Source organism: Varanus komodoensis, unplaced genomic scaffold (genome assembly GCF_004798865.1).
Source record: "Varanus komodoensis strain SLA01 unplaced genomic scaffold, ASM479886v1 scaffold22, whole genome shotgun sequence".
In the NCBI taxonomy this organism is placed as follows: domain Eukaryota; kingdom Metazoa; phylum Chordata; class Lepidosauria; order Squamata; family Varanidae; genus Varanus; species Varanus komodoensis.
Window position 1 is genome coordinate 12,826,374 of NW_025335606.1, and position 18,480 is coordinate 12,844,853.

Below are 18,480 nucleotides of genomic sequence, written 5' to 3' on the forward strand. Positions count from 1 at the left end.
AACGCTTGCAGGTCATTGGTGCTGCTGGGAGGATCTGGTGCTGCTGGGAACGCGTGGAGAGACTGGTTGGGAAAAGTTCGTCAGGCACTCAGTGGACGGCTTTTACAGAGGGAAAACAAGGAACGCGGCACCTGGAACATACATCTGAGTAGACAAGCGCAGGATTTTGTGGCCCTTGAAATACGAAGCGTGGCATCCCATGTGGCTTCTGAACCTGGGGGACTGTGGGAATCTGACTGAATGCAGAGCAGTACAAAGGCAAGGACTGCCCTGCCAAAGATACAGATGGCAGATTTCGGCTGTCTACAGCTTTGGCCCTTACCTGGGGGAAAGAGGGGCTAGGAGACATTGCCAGAATCCTTCATATTCCAGCAGAGCCTCACATCTCTGCTCCCCAGTCCCCAGGATGCCCCTCCAGTGCTGACTTGGAAGTAACTTTGCAGCTGCACCCAGTGTGGGAAGAACCACACTAACTGCCAGCACAGAGGGAGGGCACTCCATCGTCAGAGTCCCAGGAGCAAACCTGGAACACTGTCCAAAGCATGGTGCCATCTCTCGGTATAGGCTTGAATCTTCTCAGATCTGGAGCCCACCTTTTGTTTAAACAAGCATTTAGGGACCACCGGTTAGGATCAGGGTAACTGTTACATTAAAGAATAGATACTAGGTGCACCTTTATTTTTCTTTACATTTTTATAGCTATAGGATGATTACTGGGAGTTCCATCCACAACCATGACTTCATTCAAGGGTGGCATTTTCCTCAGTTGTGACACTTTTGACTGGGGTTCAAACTGACCCCAAATGTGATTAATGCTAGTCTTGATGTGTGGTGGACAGCCAGTATAACATTGTGGTTAGACTGTTGGAATGGGGACCCAGGAGTTCTGGATTCTAGTCCCCAGTTGGCCATGAGGCTCACTGGGTGACTTTGGGCCAGTCGCTCACTTTTAGCCTAGCCTACCTCACAGGGTGCTTGGGAGGATGATATAAGCTGCCTTGGGTTCCTCACAAGAGGAACAAAGGTGGGCTATAAGAGCAATGTGAGATCATGCCGATGCTGATGTAATGTGTGGCTTGAATGTAAAAGGGTCACTCAATGCACCTCAGGGGCTTGGATACTACACAAAAATCAAACCCTGCCAACTATGAAGAATAAGAAAATGCTAGCTACATCTTTAATGTTATGCATAGTTTGTCTTTTTGTTGGAGGGACAACTCTTGCAGTTTGCTTTCTGACATTTTAAAATCTCAATTTATTTCTGTTGTCTGGATGAAGAAATGTGCACATTTTTATAAGTTGTTGTTGTTGTTGTTGTTGTTGTTGTTGTTGTTGTTGTTGTTATAACATTTCTATGCCGCCCCTTGCCGAAGCCTCAGGGCGGCTTACAACACAATCAAATACAAGTTCTTATCAGGCCCCCTCTGCACATCTAACTGACTAAATGAAACAAGTGCAGCTCTTCTCAGCAGGGAGCAGACAACGCCACCGCCACCGCTGCTAAAGAAAAGAAGCACATCAGGAAAAGCAACCAATGGCTTGCAAAGCTCCTTTAGCACCACAAATATGGTTGACTACACAGGGACCGAAGCACAGACTTTCAGAGAATCATAGAATCACAGAATAGTGGAGTTGGAAGGGGCCGTGAAGGCCATCAAGTCCAACCCCCTGCTGTTGCAGGACACCAGTTTAAACCGTCCCACTCAGATGGCTGTCCAGTTTCTTTTTAGGACTCAAAGCCCTGGCCTGGATGGTCAGATCTCTCAGTGCTGCTTTCTCTGACATCCAGTACTTTCTTCCCACCCTGTTTGTGAAGAAATTAGCAAGTGTGGGTAAGCTCTTGTGTAAAACAACAACAAACAAATGTATTTCTCACCTACCACTGGGACCTAGTATTGAGTCCAACTCAACAACGAAGTTCCACATGAGATGCCTGGAATGTTGTCCTCAACTGGAGAAGTAACACAGAGCAGCATTACATGCTCCCTTCTAAGATAAATCTTGCCCTGCATGGCAGTAGAGCTGGGGGTGGTGGTGGGGCGGGGGGAATGCTTTGCATTGGTTTGGGATGATCCGGAGCAAGGTGCAAAAGGATGAAATCGTTATTTTATTTGAGATTATTTGGATAAGAGATAAATTGCCTGACTTGGTCTCCTGAGCAATTTAATCCAATTCTGGGACGTTTTTTTAGATTTGCATTGTAGATATAAATAATCATATAGAGGTTTTATGTCAATTTGTGTCCTATGGACCCAAGTATGGAGGGGAAGGTCAGGGAATGTTCCAACAAGAAAATAGCAATGAAGTGGAAAATGCTAAGAGAATATTTTCATTCAAGGCTGAGAGCTGTAACATTTAATAGGTCAGAGGATGAGCGTTCCAGAGTGCAATCTTATCCTTGTCTGCTCAGGAATAAATTCCTTTGCATCCAGTAAAGCTTCTTCTCAGGTAGAGCTTTCTAACATCCTTAGTAGGGATGCTTTCAGGCCTTGTTAAGCATCTTTTGTTCCAGTGAGATTCGGATTTTTAAAATCATAATTTCATCCTACTAGTAATGGTTTGCATTAGCACCAATATGAATTTGCACAAAATTCCCTAATTTGCATTTCGTAATGCAAATAAGCTAATGTAGATGAGTGCATTTGCATAAGTGTGCAGTAATGCTAGGATTCACTCTTGCAAGTGTACATTGCACTCATGCAAGTGAAAAAACTGGTCTACAAGTCCACAAAATTCACATGACTTGGTTTAAAAGCCAGTCTGATGCGTAGTGCAAAGGTGGATTCAGGGACAGCCGATCTCATTTGAGTCTGCTGTGAATTTCTCCAGCATCCCTAAGGATAAAATCTGGCTTTTCAGAAGTATGCATAAAGAAATTGCGGGTGGGGGTCCCCAAACCATTTCTGAGGCACAGGCAGATTGACCTGTTCTTGCAGATGGACAGAGCAACAGTATCTGTTTCTAAAAGCGTGTGATTGTGTAAGAATTTCCCTTAAATGCCTTTTGTTCTGCCTTGTTATTTAAGGGATTTGCAGAAACGTAGCGATAAGATGGCCTTGGCTAATCTGATACCTCAGCTGTAAGACACAGGAATAGGCCATATTAAGCGTACCTGCCCTTGTGACTTAAACAGGTGGCTTAAAACACCTTGATTACTTGTTGTCCTTTGCAGATCGTCCTGAGGGAAGAATATTTGGGTCAGATTTTTGCGAGTTATTTGGGGAGGTTTCTTCATGAGAATGCAATCTTTCTTGTGGGCCAGATATAGATCAAATCACATGTTTCTGCCTATCGTAATTCTTAAAAGAGAATACTGGGCCTTTGTCAAGGAGACTCAGAACTTTACATTCACGAGTAATTACATATAGGCGTGTGGAAAATGTAATTTATTTTGGCTACAGAGGCTGCATTTTCAGTCTATTCTATATGATATGGGTCTGTGTTGACTCCATTTAAATATTGTAAATATCTCTTGTACTGAGATCTACTAACTTTTGTTAACTGAAGGTCTGATGACCATCAACAGATTAAAGCATCTGATCTGATAGTTTTCTAGCCTCTGAGCATTGGTGGTATGATAAGAGAATCATCATAGACTGCGGTACCCATGTTCTTTTGCCTTCCATCCTACCACGTCACCCTTCCTGAAGCTGGGGATCACAACTCCCATCATCCACAACCATCTTGAACTATGGCCTGTTCAAACACATTTCCCTGGTTCACCAGGTGGCTTAGAAGTATGCAGAACTTGCACGATCAAGGGGCTCTTGTAGGGCAGAGAAAAGGAAATGAACACTGGGGCCAAGCTATGGCTTTCGTATTTCCTTCAACGCTCTGCAAAACGGCTGTTTCCACATGGCGAAAAGCAGAAAAGGTGATGCCAAGGAGCGCTGTGGCCCATCAGAGTAACAGATGAATTGCTTCTCATTGCCTCTAGTCCTACAGGGGATGAGGCGATGATGAGACTTTTCAACATTACTATTGTTCGTGTCTGATAAGCGCAGGAAAATTCAGTGAATGCGGGGAAATCAAGCGAAGGTTCCAAGTTTATGCTAGCAGTTTAAATAGCAGAACTTCTTTGGAGGTTTCTTTGCATTTCTAATCCACCGCTAGAGGTGTTTCAGCGGGGTAGAAATGTCCTGTTAAAGCTCAGTATGATTTTGCAAGGGTCGCCTGTGCGCACAGAAGGAACCGCCACTCAGTACATTCCCGTCATGCGTCACCTTTGGCCTCCCTTGGTCACTCCTCGGTTGGACAGCCACTGGTCATTTGAGCGCCACGTCAGCCACAACTGATGAGAGCTACTTATCTAGCTCTCTGATGAGAGCTACATGTACGGTCTACATGATTTTTTCCAGCTGTGACTTGGAGAACCCTGGGCTTCTTCAGAAACTTCCTGAGATTTCTTGGTGAGGATGTCCTGGTTGATAAGCTTTCCTGAAAGCTGGCATTCCTGGAGAATGAGGCTGTCAAGGGCTGCCAGTCATGAGGGTTCTTGGTTCCCTTCACGGTCAGAGGCAGATCTCTTCTCTGTGCTAGCTGCTGGGGAACATGAGCATCAGAGTGCTATTGCACTCACGTCCCTACTTGTGGGCTTCCTAGGGGCATCTGGCTGGCCATCCAGCAGATCAGCTCCATCAGAGCCCTTAAGGCTTCTCAACTACTATGGCCTTTCCATTGCCTTTCCATTGCAGTGCACAGCGAAGGACATGTTCAAAGATGCGCCTCGGCCGAACATTCCTTGCTTCCATTCACAAAGCTGAGCACCACAGACTTGCTCCCGCATTGCTCAACACTGCCTGCTTAGTGTTCTGCACCAACTGATGATGTGTCTTCAGAGGGTGTGACCCATAATCCTTTGCAATGCCAATAGCAGATGCCAACACTATGGGCAATCCTACGGGCCTTGGCTGAGTATTCCTGGACCATGAGATAGCTTGGAAACCTCTCCAAGAGGTCTCCAGCTCCAGCTTGCCACTTGTGGCACAGGAATAACTGTGCTGGTTTTCCTCTGAGGTTGGAAGAGCCACCTTGGTGGAGGAGGAAAGGGGGCATTTAGTGGGCAAAGAGGGGAAAGGCCGGAATGTGAGTCTCTCTGAGCCTCCTCTAGCTCCCTCCTATCCCCCGGAAGCTCCATTGCTAGAAGTGTGGAAATGCCCATCTAGTGAAAATGCAGATCAGAGGGCAGGGAAGAAATATGGCCTCAGCTTCTCCTCTCAGCCTGCCAGCTTCTGCCCAGCAGGGCATAAGTCCTGCAGAAGCCCCTGAGTTTGGATGGCTCCATCCTTAGGATGATGTCCCAAATCTGATTATGAATGTTGTGGCTCTCCTTCATGAACCATCCATGGATTTTATACAACGGCCCTGATAGCCCTTTTTGTCTCTGTAAAACATTGTGTTCAAATGACAGCATTTCCATTTCCCTTTGATAATACAGTCTCTTTTTACATTTTGTTCTGCTTGTCTGTCTCACTTCTGGTTTTTGTTTGATGTGGTATAGCCCCTGCTACCCTTTCAGACCCTACCATAATCCTACCACATTCTGTTGCTGGAAAAATTCAGTCTTGGGACTTTAATTGGGAGCTAAGGAAGCCTTCCCCAACCTGACACCTGGGGATGAGGGGAGTTGTAGTCCACCATATCTGCAGGGAACCAAGCTGGGGATGGTGGTATAAGGAAAGATTTTCTACTGAGCCCTGTACTTGCATCACCAGAACCTCAGTGCACCTTCCACGAACTCTTTACTCCCAGCTTAGGTTAACAACAGCAAAAACAAAACCCCTAAATATCCAACAACACACAGAATTAATAAGTCCAAAGTACAGTCTGAAAATATTTGCGCTTTAATATTACCAAATGTCCCTAGGAAAGTTTACAACACATTTCTTTGCCTCTATGGTTATCCAGCCAATGAGTCTCAAAAGAATCAATCATTTAAAATTAATAATAATAATACAGCAAACAAACTAGAATCAAACCCTAAATCTCTTGCTGATGATGGGAAAGGAGAACACAAAGAACGCAGAGACTAAGTTCATGGGCTGCGGACTCAAAGACTTCTTTAGAGTGCAGCTCACTTCTACTTGATCATGGTAGTCTATGCCCAGCTGCTCAACGGGAGATCTGAGAACGAGATCTCTTTCCACAGTTGAGGCAGGCTGGCCCTTTGTAACTCACGCAGCCAAGGGTGCTGCCTCATCATATTGTTTGCCATGGCTTCCCAATGGACTGGATGTGCTCCTTTGCTTTCATCCTTAATGCAGCTATGCTGGTGTTCCGAGGGTCAACCTCTTCCAACGGGAATTTGTCCACAAAACTGGTGCCACACTGATAAGGCGGGGGAGGCCCCATGGCTCCCAGGGGCTGCAAGGTGTGTCCCATCGGGGGAGAGTTTAGGAAAGGGGGAGGGGTGTAGCTGCTGGGGAGGCTTTGGGGTGAAGCCACAAACCCTGGCAAAGTCTGGAGTGGGCTGCTGTTGGACATAGGGGGGTTCAGCCAGGACTCCAGGGGCAAATTGCTGCCAATGGTCCCAAGAGTGGAGGGCTGGGGGGACCGATTAAAGGAGAGAATGGGGGAATCCTGCAACTTCATGGACGTCACCTCTAACTTCTCCTGCCTCCTCCACTTGGCTCGCCGGTTCTGAAACCAAACCTGAAAAACAAAATTCAGAATTAGCTAAATATCGGACAGTGTGGTTTGCCATTACTGCTATTAGGTAGTAGCTGTTGGGGTTATTAAATGCTTGTTATTGTGCTAACATGCTTGTGTGCTTAAAGACAGGGTTTGTATATCATAGAATCATAGAGTAGTAGAGTTAGAAGGGGTCATGAAGGCCATCAAGTCCAGCCCCCTGCTGTTGCAAGACACCAAGTTACATCATCCCATTCAGATGGCTGCCCAGTTTCTTTCTGAATGTCTCCAGTGTGGGAGAGCCCACCACCTCTCTAGGCAGCTGGTTCCACTGTCGTATTGCTCTGAAAGTGAGGAAGCTTTTCCTGATGTCCAGCCTGAATCTGGGTTGTCGCAACTTGAATGGATCGTTCTGTGTCCTGCACTCTAGCATCAACAAGAAGAGATCTTGACCTTCCTCCTTGTGACAGCCTTTGAGGTCCTTATAGAGGGATATCATGTCCCCCCTTCTTCTCTTCTCAAGGCAGAACATGCCCAGTTCCCTCAGTCTCTCCTCATGGGACAGTGTTTCCAAACCCTGGACCCTTTTTGTTGCCCTCCGCTGGACCCTTTCTGATATGGTAGAGTTCCTTGAAAGGAGGGGCAAAGTGTCTGTGCAGCAGTGGTGTCCTGGTACATTTTGATGTGTCTGTAGCAGCTTGAATATTCAAAATGACTGCTGGCACATGATAGCCTCCCCGTCAGGGCTTAAATAAGCCACAATGGGCCTTGACAATCAAGCAAACTGGGCAACAGGGAATGTTCTGGAATAGCATTCTGGGATGGCAGATGATGCCATCCTCCCTGATAGCAACAACAGAAGCAGCAGCAGCAACAATAACAACCACCCTGGCATTTGGTCCCTCTGACCACAAACTCTCACTACACCAGTGATGGGCACTCTATAGTTAAGCATGTAGTATATGCCTCATTGTGAGATTCCTGACTGTTGTGGGGGATGAGCAAATAATTGGTTGTGAAGGATGATGGGTGATGCATAATTATAGGGCTGCAAGCCTATGGAAGTGGACCCCACTGAAATCAGTAGGACTTGCTTTTGAATATGCATTAGCAGACACATCTTTACGTTAAAGGAGACAGCTTTCTCTCATGAAAGCAATATTACGCATTGAAAGAAACATAGAATTTGAGCCAAGTTTTGTCCATCTAGCACTTTCCAGGGTTGTTCTGGAATAATAGGGTACCATGTGTTCTGTTTTGCAAAAGACAGTCTTCTGTTTGAAAGGCTGTCAGAGGAGAAGCCTCTATTTATCCTTTATATGACATAAAACAAGCAAGAGAAAGAGATACCAAACAAACTGATCCAATAGCACATTGTCTTCTGCTACCTCCCACAATGCAAAATCTGATACAGGTTCCTGTATCCTATTCACCCATTTGGGTTTGGTTATTTCATCATTGCAGGAAATAAATATGGCCAATTTTTTACACGGATATTTGAAACATTGGTGTAGCTTTTTGCTCTGTGCAAACCTGATATTCCTGAAGGTCAGTCTCCGGCAACCTGGTGTTCTCCAAATGAGTGGGATTGCAATTCCCATAATTCCCACAGCATGGCCAGCATGGGAGTTGCAAAGAGGAACTGTAGGTGCCCTGCTCTTCTTTGAGTTAGGATTTGTGTACCTGCTAAATGAGCTCAGTTCTACCCCACCCACCAAAAGGGTGAGCAGCTGGCCTAGATTAGTCCTACTCTGTGTATTTATAAACTCCCATGTATTTGTAAGAAAGCCATACCAGTACCAGTGGGATTTAAGACTTAAATAAGGCTGAAACCCTCCACACACATTGCTGAGAATGAAACCCTGTGGATTTAAGTGGAACTGACTTATTCTGGAAAAAATATGCAAAAGATTGGCTTTTACAGCGCTTACATATCTTTACCATTCTTGTCTCCTGTTTTCTCATTACAGATCTGTGGGTGACTATTAGGCAAAGAAACAATGAGGCGTGAAAGGTACCAAGAGAAAATAAGGACTGAAATAAATTTGTCATGTCTTCACCTCTGAAGTTGTTCGGGGGACCAGAGTGCATGCATTACCCCATTTTAGCCTCAGAGCAACCATGTTAACATAGCTTCACATGAGGGACAGAGATGGACTTGAAGTTATCCAGTGAGTTTTGGTAATGGGGGAAAGATTTGAACCCAGCCCTCCTGGGTCCTGTATTCTTAGGAAACTTTGATGTTCTTCAAAGCTTATCATAGTTTTCATGGAAAGCTCAGTAAAGATGGACAGGTTTCTTTCTCGTGGCCCTCCTTGCATTCTGGTGGTTTCCCAGGGCCAGCATAAACCATGTTTCCTTGCTTTCAAAAGTCTGCATAGCCATTGCACTTCCAAGATTTCTGCTCAGGTACACATGGTGTAACAGATCCAGAGCTCACAGGGTCAAAGGGATGGGAATCTTTGACTAGCAGGGACAAAGTCGTCACATGCAGCCCATCAGAAGTCCCTGTTTGCTCTGCTCTTAGGGACAATCGTCACAGTATCTGGGTGGAAATGCATTTTCCCAGCCGCAATATTATATGGTAAGGAACTATTCCTTTTGTGGAGAGAGCTTTGGCTATTGGATGGTATAAAATGTATTAAACGCACAAATAAATATAGCCATTGGGCAGTGGCTTGGTCCTGAATGAGCAATAAAGACACATAAACTTTACTACAGATCTGCTCCTGGTATCATAATTGCACTACATTTCTATACTTCTCATAACTGAAGCTCTCTGGGTGGATCGCAACATTTAAGTCACCCACCCAGATGTCAACCAGCCTGACCCTGCTTAGAACTGGTTAGGTGTGAATCAGCACAGCTGCCTCTATTTCTGGGTTGGACTTGGGGGTCTGACTCTGGGCACTGTCACAAGGAGCACCTGCAATACCACATGTGCCACCACTACACCATTGCCCATGTCCCCGCTCACCCCTACGTGTGACCTTCAGCTCCATCACCTTCTGCTCCGCCAAGCGACTCCATCCCAGTTCCTGAAGTTGCCTTGCAGACCTGCTGTGGAATGCTGGACCCCTATTTTCTTGAAGTGCTTGGCATAACCCCTGTCTTTCTGTGCTCCGCGTTTTGGGCTCCCAGACAGGCCCTCTCTGTTAGTAAGTCCACCTTCTCCAGGTCATTGTCACCAGCTGTTCCTGCTCCTCAGCCTCTTGCTCATCACAGCGACATGCAGACCTGATGGGTGGAATGCCAGCCAGCAGGCAGATGGGCAGCTCATCCGCTCCTCCTTGTCACTGTCCTCTGCCTGGACCAGAGTGAGAGGCAGGTGGACAAGCACTGATGAAGGCAGAAGGAAGCAGTGTGTCATCCATGGGCTTTTGCTTGGACCTCGGGAGGTCCCAGCCTACCTTGTCCAACCGAACGAAGCCTAAGTACATGCAACCAAAATAAATGGGCGTTCCTTCTTTCCTTCTGCCATCACCACGTTCTCCTGCTGTCATCTTCTTGGCATCAAATTTCGGGCTGTGACATGCTGGTGAAAGAGATCGTCCCTTTGTACTCTGCAGTCGCTTTGGAACAGCAGTAGCAAAATGACTCCCCGCATTCTGGATCATACTGCTTGAATGAAGAAAGCCTGGGGCCACCAGGAAGGGGTTTGTGCAAGGAGGACCAGCAAAAGGAAAGGGGGACCTGCATGTCAGGAATTTGCAGACCCTGTTTTGGATCAGGGCTGAGCAAACCTCCGGAGTGCAGGATCAACGTTCTTGTTTTGACTTGGACCCTGAGCTCCACTGACAGGAGCCTGCAGCGAAAACATATTCCAAGGATGGAAGAATTCTGAGCCCTGGAACTTTATTTGACACCTGGAAAGGCGCTCCCAGCCCTTCCACAGAAAAAGTCGTGCCTGATTCCCTCCATGATGCATCCTTTCAGCAGCATCATGGGGGTTTGGTTGCACTGCCATTCAACGTTTGGAGCCAGCAATCCTTGGAGATACACTACGGATCATGTGGAACGCTGATGAGAAAAGCCTTCCTTCAGAGTTGGAGGTTTGAGGTTTGAAGATGTGCCTATTGTGGCCTCTTGCAATTCACTCCCAAAAGGAGGAGATGCAATCCCAAAGACCGAGGACACCGAACTGTGTCTGCTAAGGTCCATGTATAGATTTAAACTTAGACATGGTGGCTGTAATTCACTTAAAAACCCAGCACACCTCCAGATGCTGTGGCCATGGAATCCCATTCGTTGCCTTAAAGGGATGCTTCCACGTGAACAGTCTGGGATATGATGCTGTGTTCAGTTTGCAGAAGGATGGGCTGGAATTTCACTTTTCACATGCAGTGTTTTTTCAAATGTCTAAATATATTTAGATAACCAGTGTGGCCTAGTGGTTAGAAAGTCGGACTGAGACTCCAGAGATCTGGTTTCTAGTCTTCATTCAGCCATGAAGGTCACAAGCTCTCAACTTAACCTGCCTCACAGGGTTGTTGTGAGGATAACACAGAACGGAGGAGTTCTATATAAGCCATTGCAGATTCCATTCAAGAGGAAAGAGCAGAGGTATATAAATAAATGATTGATAAATAAATAAATGGTGTCCAGTTTAAATAAAAGAGAACGTTCTACACAATTGTCCATATTCAAATCCATATGCAAATCGAAATGGCCATAATGTTGAAAAATATGCTTACAATTAGATACTAATCAGCATTGGTTCTTATGCCCTAGCTTGTTAAGGAATATTCAGATTCCCTTGGCAGACTTCTGCTGAAGTGACTCATTTATTTATTTATTTATTTGATTTATATCCCACCTTTTTCTTTTCTAAAAAAGAACTCAGAGTGGCTCAGATCATTCCTTTCCTGCTGCTCTCAGCCTCATCTCCACAACAACCAACCTGTGAGGGAGGCTGGGCTGAGCATCCGTGGCTGATCCATTTGGCTCCATGGCTGAGTGGGGACCAGAACCCGGATCGCCCGAGTCCCAGCCTCACCCTCTTAGCCACCACACCACAGTGGCTCTTGTGACAGATGAGCATTGCTCTCCAACTGCCTTTGGGAGGGTCACCAAGAGCCAAGCAGTGCTGCTTCATTACGGCCCCCCTTTGCCAGAAGAAGGCTTTTCTCTGCTGCCGTTCAATCAGGAAGCAGCCTTCTGCCCGTTTAAATTGGAGTAAGCCTCACTGAGCTCAGCAGAGCTCACTTCTGACTAAGCATTTCAGCCTTCCTCAACCTGGTGCCTTCCAAATGTGTTGGCCAACAATTCCCACCACCCCCAACAACCATGCTGTCCGGGGATGGTGGGAGTTGTAGTATGGCACATCTGGAGGGTCCTTAACTGAGGAACACTGTTTATTTCAACTCTGGGTAAAACTCTTAAGAGACTTGAGCAAACTTGAGGAAGTTCAGACTTGATCTGTGTAAACATAAATCCCTTGTCTCATGGTTTCCATCAAATAATGCCCTTCAGTCCACAAAATCCACATTTATTCTCATTCTCCAGTAGATGAGCTCTGTTTTTCCACCATTTGGTAGGCAGCTTCACCCTCTTAAAAAAAAAATCCAGCCCTAATTTTGGAAACTCTCCCAGATTTTTTTACAGATGACTAGTAAATATTTCAGGCCTTGCAAACATTTTCATGATCTAAGGATTCGGGATCATTCAGCTTTAATTAAGACCATAAAAAACCTCTCACTTACAATTAAAGTGGGGGGGCACCCAACTTTCTATTTTGCAGTGGGAACTAAGGGAGCTGAGCAGGCAGAGGCAGCACTAGATGGAGAACGGTGCGCATTCAAACCCACTTTCAGGACAGATCATGACTGGCAAGATCCAGCCCAAATTAAGACTGTAGGAAAAGGGCTTTGAGCGTATGCCACACCAGGACCAGCCCAGACTGAGATGGCCACCTCAGGCAGCAGATTCTAAATGTCATTTGTTATTTAACCACTGCTTAAGGCATCCCAAAACCAGGGCATGGAGAGGCTTTTCTCTCTCGTGTGCCAGCAATAATTCGGCTGGCCTCCAGTCCTGTGGAGGTGCCGTTTGCTGCCCTGCCTCCACCGCAAATGTCTTGGACCTGCCCTGCTCTGCACAAAGGAACAACTGACTTCAGGAGCAAGACCATGTTGCTCCTTGTGATTTCCACATTTTTACAATGCATGCATCAAGAGTCCTTCTTTCCCAGCAGCAGCAGCAGCAGCAGCAGCAGCAGCATCTCCTCCATACTTTCATGCCTTTTCTAAACCAATTATGATGATCACATTCCGCAATGCACTTCACCGAGAGAAAACTGTGGGTGCCACTGAGGAACCCGCTACACGGCCGGCATAGGCACACCCACGATTGTTGTCAGAATGAGCGACAGTGCCGAGAATCCTGCAGCCACATGCCCCATGCAGCCCCAGTTCCCAAAGGCCTTGAAATAAGGAAAGCACCGCTGTTGAGAGATGCGACAGGCTTTGGCTGAAAGAGGTGAGGCAGTGCCATAGTGAAACACTCCTCCAGCAGGGACTGCTGGATCCAGACTTTGCCATCCTCAGAGCAGACCCACTGAGATCAGCAGGACTTTCTTTAAGCATGACTAACTTGTCCCAGGGATTTCTATGGGTTTACTTTAGGCAGAGTTAAGTTGGCCTCCCGCTCAGGGAAAGGAGCTAGGCAAATTCCCATACGTGCTGCAAGGCATACCCGGAGCTCCTGCAGATCTGTTATGACAGGCGGAGTGAGGAGACTCCCTTGTTGGGGGGTGATGAGGTGGGGACAGGAAGGTGTTGGGGGACTGAGCTGCAGGTGCCAAATGGCCCTGTGCCCCCTAACTAGCCTGCCGCCCTTGCACACGAAGGAGGGTGCCGTTCTGTCATCAGCAACAAAGTCAGACCGGCAGTCGGAGTTGTACGTACTCAGCTCCTCCCCATTTGAGAGGGCCTGGCAACAGCCATGAGGCGGGGAAGGAAGAAAACGAAGGGTCCTCCCACCTATTAGCTTGGGGGGGGGCACCTGCCCTCATGTAGAGAGAACAATTCTTGTTTTGGAAGGCTGCCCTTTTTAATTTTAGCTTAAAGATCATAAACCCCAAGAAGCAGAGCCTTTATTGGTAACGGGAGGCCAACAATAATGGTAAATAAATCAAAACTTTAGCTCATCAATTGTTAGAATCGGGACGGCAGGACAAGCAAGCAGACACATGGCTCACCAGGAACAACCTTCCAAGGCAGAACAGTCATGTATGGCATTTCTATTTAAACTTCATTATTATTTCAAAATATGCGTGTATACGTATGATTAGTATGTGCATCTGTCCTCTTTTTGGCGATGCACCTCTCTCTCTCTCTCATTCTCTCGCTCTCTCGCGATTCCTCCATGACCACCCTAATTTGTTCCTGAGTCCTACCTTCTAGTTCATTTTCTCGTGTGATGTGGCATGCAGGTGTCCAGGTGTTCAGGGGGCCAAGCGGACCAGACGCCAAAGTGGGAGGAGCTGCAGCTGACCTTGCTTCTCCAGGAGCTTTAAAGGGATGAGTCTGCCCGAGCCTCATGGGTACACAACCTCACCAGGAAGGGGCCCTGGGTAGGAAGAGGTCCCTACTCTCAAGCTGGTACTGTAAGGAAGTTTTGCAACGCCACTAAGGAGCAAATGCAGTGAACAAGAGGAGCCTGAAGGACCTGCCCGTCTCCTGGGGTTGGCCATGCAAGAGTGCCCTTTTACAAAGGACGGAAGGTGATCTGCTCCTCCACCAGACCACCCCTGATCCTTTTGCAGGTGCCTCCACATCCCTGGTCCTGTTCATGGCTCTGTATTCACAGAGTGGCTATTGTATTGAAGAATTAAACAGGCCCATGCCCAAGGGATGGATACCAAAGGCCCATCCACCTGCTTCAAAAGAAAAGGGGTGACCATTTGACCTTTGTTCTTAGCATCGCTCAGAGGTATCACGAGGTATAAAAGGAACAGCAGCATGAGCAAGTATTTGGTGTCCATGGGAGGTAAAAGCTTTGGGCTCCACTTGTGAAAGATCCAGCAGCCTGATTCTATGGCCGTAACAGTCTCACTGCCATGAGAAAGACGGCACGGAGAAGTCTGCGTCCACCCGTACGGCTGATCCAGCTCAAATCCGGCTCTAACTCAAAAGGCTATTAAAATTCATTATTTTCTTCTTCTCTTTTTGTTTACGGGAAAGCGAATTGTGGCTTAGGAAAGCACTGACTTTCACACAGTGGATCAAGCACTAAGAACAGAAGGTGAGGGCTAAGAGGTCGATTGTACATGCCATCCACCTCAATAGCCTCGATTCAAATGAATGTCAAAGCTAGCTAACCCAGACACAACCTGAATTTCTGGCTACTTTTCTTCTTTGCTCCCACTTATTTCCCTCTCTCGCCCTATGCATTAAGGGAACTTATGTCTATCAGCACTAATCAACGGTGCAAATTACATGATCTCCGGCCCTGATCATCATCCCCACCCCGCAAAATGTACTGGAGGTGGCATAAGTGCGAGGCGATCTGAAACTGAACGCTAATAATGAGAAAGAGAGATTATGTCTGATTTAAAAAATAGATTAAGGAAAATCCCTTTACACACCATTTAGCATGTGTAAAGTCTGAAATTTTCTCTTGCAGGAGCAGAGGGGAGAGAAGGAGAGACCTTAAAGTGGATTAGTAAGCAAAAAGGCTGCTTTTGACTGGGGTCTCCTAATGAAGGAAACAAAGAGCAGAAGAGGATTAACCCTCCCAGATTTCACACTATGGGCACCTGGGGAGGGGAAAGAGAGAAGGGGCCACCTGCCTTCTTACCTGAACCCTCACTTCAGGCAGGTTGACCTTCATGGCCAGCTCCTCCCGGCTGTAGACATCTGGGTAGTGGGATTTCTCAAAGGCTCGCTCCAGTTCATGCAGCTGGTAGGTGGTGAAGGTGGTACGATTTCTCCTGTGCTTCTTCTTGGGCTGGTCTTCGTCGGACAGTTTGCCGTCGCTGCTGCTGCAGGCGGGCAGCTCTGGGCTCAGGCAGTCCTCTGAGCGTTTGGGGCAGTAGGGATCTGAGAGGCAAGAAGAGGGAAGCAAGGTTAGTCCACGGAGCCAGAACAGACCGATCTGAGACTGATTTACATCAGCTGGGGCACCTGATCCAAAGGACTTCAGTGCGGCTCCCGATCCCACTGACTGCAACAGATTTGCTCGCAAATTCGTCAGTTCCCAGGTTGGTCGCCTTCATTGCTCGTTTGTCTTAACACGTCGATCTGGACACCTACATGGTTGCTCTTTATCTTTGGGATGGAATGTTGTTTTGAGGCTTGTGTAGAAACGTCCTGCTTTATTGTGAATCTCCCCCACCCCAGTTGCATTACTGAAGTTAGCAGTCATGTGTACTTTTTCTTTCTATGCCCCATTTTTATACCTCTGATCTGAAATAAAATTTTCTGTTAAAAATGCAATACTGCTACGGCAAATACTAGGGATACTGCAACTACCACTGATAACACTCCTGCTGTTGCCAGCAGCCTTAATCCAGATCCTAAACCCAGCCATGGACCTATGAATCACATTGACTGAATTGCTTCTACACCAACATCTATGGGAATCCTACAACTCAACGCTCAGGAATTAAGCTGTGCTGAGTTCAGTGGGGCTTATGCCCCACTAAGGATGAACAGGACTGCAGTTTTGCTTGCACATCTAACTGAAATCCTAGTGACCTGAGGCTAATTCACGGAACTGCTCAGCAGGGCTAACTCTTCCATCCGGCGCCCATGCCATGGGAAAGAACTGAGGCAGTGTCTTCTGTTGGATCGGATCAGATCTGCCTAAGCCGACACTCCGACTGTTTACCACACACACACACACACACACACGGCATGATTCACATGACACAAGTGCAATAGGTGGTGCGGAAAGCCCTTGGCTGCACACAAGAGGGGCGTGTGAACTGGGAGCTAATGGTGAACCCAAAGCCAACTTGCTGGTGAAATTGTTCCCTCTAAATCAAACTGTTCCACACCACCACAGCTGGGGTTAGCGTAACAATTATGCCAAAACCAGAGGTTTACCAGATCACACCTTTGGAGGCTGCAATCCACATTCTGGAAATAGATGTAACATTACAGCAGAAGTATCCTAAGCTCATGCAGAGCAGGTGTGGCAGTCAAGAAGGTTTCTTCCGTGTGAATGTTTAAATCTGATGTGCTGGTGCTCCCAGCTAACATCCTCCTAAAAGGAGGAGGGGTGTTAGCTTTCATGGGAAGAAAGAGAAGTGCTCCCAGCCTCGTTTGACTGACCAGTCTGAACTGGACTGGACTGAGGCTGAGAAGATGGATGCATTGCAATCCACCAGTTTCTTCCTACTGATCAGTTTGAAGGATCCACTGTGACGGAGACAGCTGTGCACCTCCAGATAAGAGGAGAACAAGGCTCCAAAGAACTAGACTACCCCAAGCTTCTTTTCCAGCCAAGCATCTGGGCTTTTTTATACATGGAAGCAGTGCTCCTACATTGGGAACAAACTCCAGCAAGAAAACCTATATAGGATTTGCTTCCAAGACAGTACCTTTAGGGTGAGAATCTTTCCAAGGGGAACAGGTCGCCAGGGCAGGTATGTGAGGGTAGCTGCCCTTGTTATGCATGGTGCCTTGATCAGTAGCATCACAGACATGCAACTTTAAGCACACGGAGGCTGCTCTGAGCTACACTCTGTGGGAATCACTTCCAAAGAACGGTGCAAAAGATTGCACCTCCATGTAACCGGTCGCCATGATCTGGCCTGCTTTAATACCGGATATTCTCTAAATCAGTGTGTCCTAAATCAAACCTCAACATGCCTGATTTCCTCTCAAGCCATGCCCTATGCCCTTTAAAATACCAAATATGGGCAAAAAGAGGCATAACATGACAGTATCTAGCAATGACAGCATTTTTGCTCTTTCTTATTCACAAGTTTTTTTTTTTTTTATTGTAGCTGCTATAGATAGTAAAAGAAAGATCTGGTTCTGCCCTATGTGATGCTTACATGCCCCCCAGAGCCCAGAACCTAAGAGAAGTCCTGCTGGATCAGATCCAAGGTCCGTCTAGTCCGGCATGCCCTCAGGATCCCTCCAGCAGGATGGGTGCCAGGCCTCCCGCCCAGCTCCTCAGCAACCTGGGCTTGCAGGCAGGCCAGCCAGCTCTGGGGAAGGATGCGACACAGTCAGCCAGGCGAGTAGCCCCAGTTCGCCAGTGCCTCCTCCAGCAGAGACGGATGCCCTTGCCTCCGCTAATTCCAAAAAGTGCCTTTTAAAAATTGAGCTCATTGAGCCACTGGATCGTACTTCCGCCAGAGGATTGAGCTCAGAGGTTTAAACAGAGGCGAAAAGGATGTAGGCGTCCTTTCACTGGCTAACGCGGCGTCTGCTCCTGAATTTCAGCGGCAGCCTTCACGCCTCCCTCCTCCTCCTCCTCCTCCTCTCTCACCTTCGAAGTGCTCCGCCGCGGGGCCCTCCTGCCCTGGCCCCAGCGGCCCCGGGGGCTGCTCGCCGGGCATCTTGGGGAAGCAGTCCCTGGAGCTGATCTTCTCGGCCTCCTTCGCCGGCCCGGCCCCTCCGCCGCCGGCGACGTGCGCCTGGAAGCCGCCCAGGAGGGGGTCCTCTTTGGTAAATCCCAGGATGGCCTCGATGCTGTGGATGCGCGAGGGGGTGGCCCCCGCGCCGGGGCTCCGGGCCAGGTGCGCGGCGAGGGAGAAGCCGGCGTCGGCCATGGTCAGCGGGGCGCTCGGCTGCAGGTGCATGGAGCGCGCGGCTGGGCAGCCCGCGGGCCTCCGCGCGTACGTCCCCGCGGGCCCGGGCCGGGGCAGGCGAGCGCGGGCGGCCCCTTCGACGG

The 18,480-nt window shown here is 47.8% G+C and overlaps 1 protein-coding gene across 1 annotated transcript; it reads right to left on the reverse strand.

Annotated features, from left to right (window-relative positions):
* Positions 1-6,198: 6,198 nt before the first annotated feature.
* On the reverse strand, positions 6,199-18,388 carry RAX (retina and anterior neural fold homeobox). The gene is made up of 4 exons (XM_044431490.1): positions 18,076-18,388; positions 16,560-16,565; positions 15,430-15,671; positions 6,199-6,651 (listed from the first exon to the last, which is right to left on the reverse strand). The coding sequence occupies exons 1-4, from the start codon at positions 18,386-18,388 to the stop codon at positions 6,199-6,201; spliced, it is 1,014 nt and encodes a 337-aa protein (XP_044287425.1).
* Positions 18,389-18,480: the final 92 nt, after the last annotated feature.

Bases quoted from the DNA above. Each gene is read 5' to 3' on its own strand.
- RAX (XM_044431490.1), bottom strand. From the start codon at position 18,388: ATGCACCTGCAGCCGAGCGCCCCGCTGACCATGGCCGACGCCGGCTTC. The intron at 6,652-15,429 runs GTAAGAAGGCAG...TTTGTTTTTCAG, and splicing joins TGCCTGAAGTGAGGGTTCAG to GTTTGGTTTCAGAACCGGCG.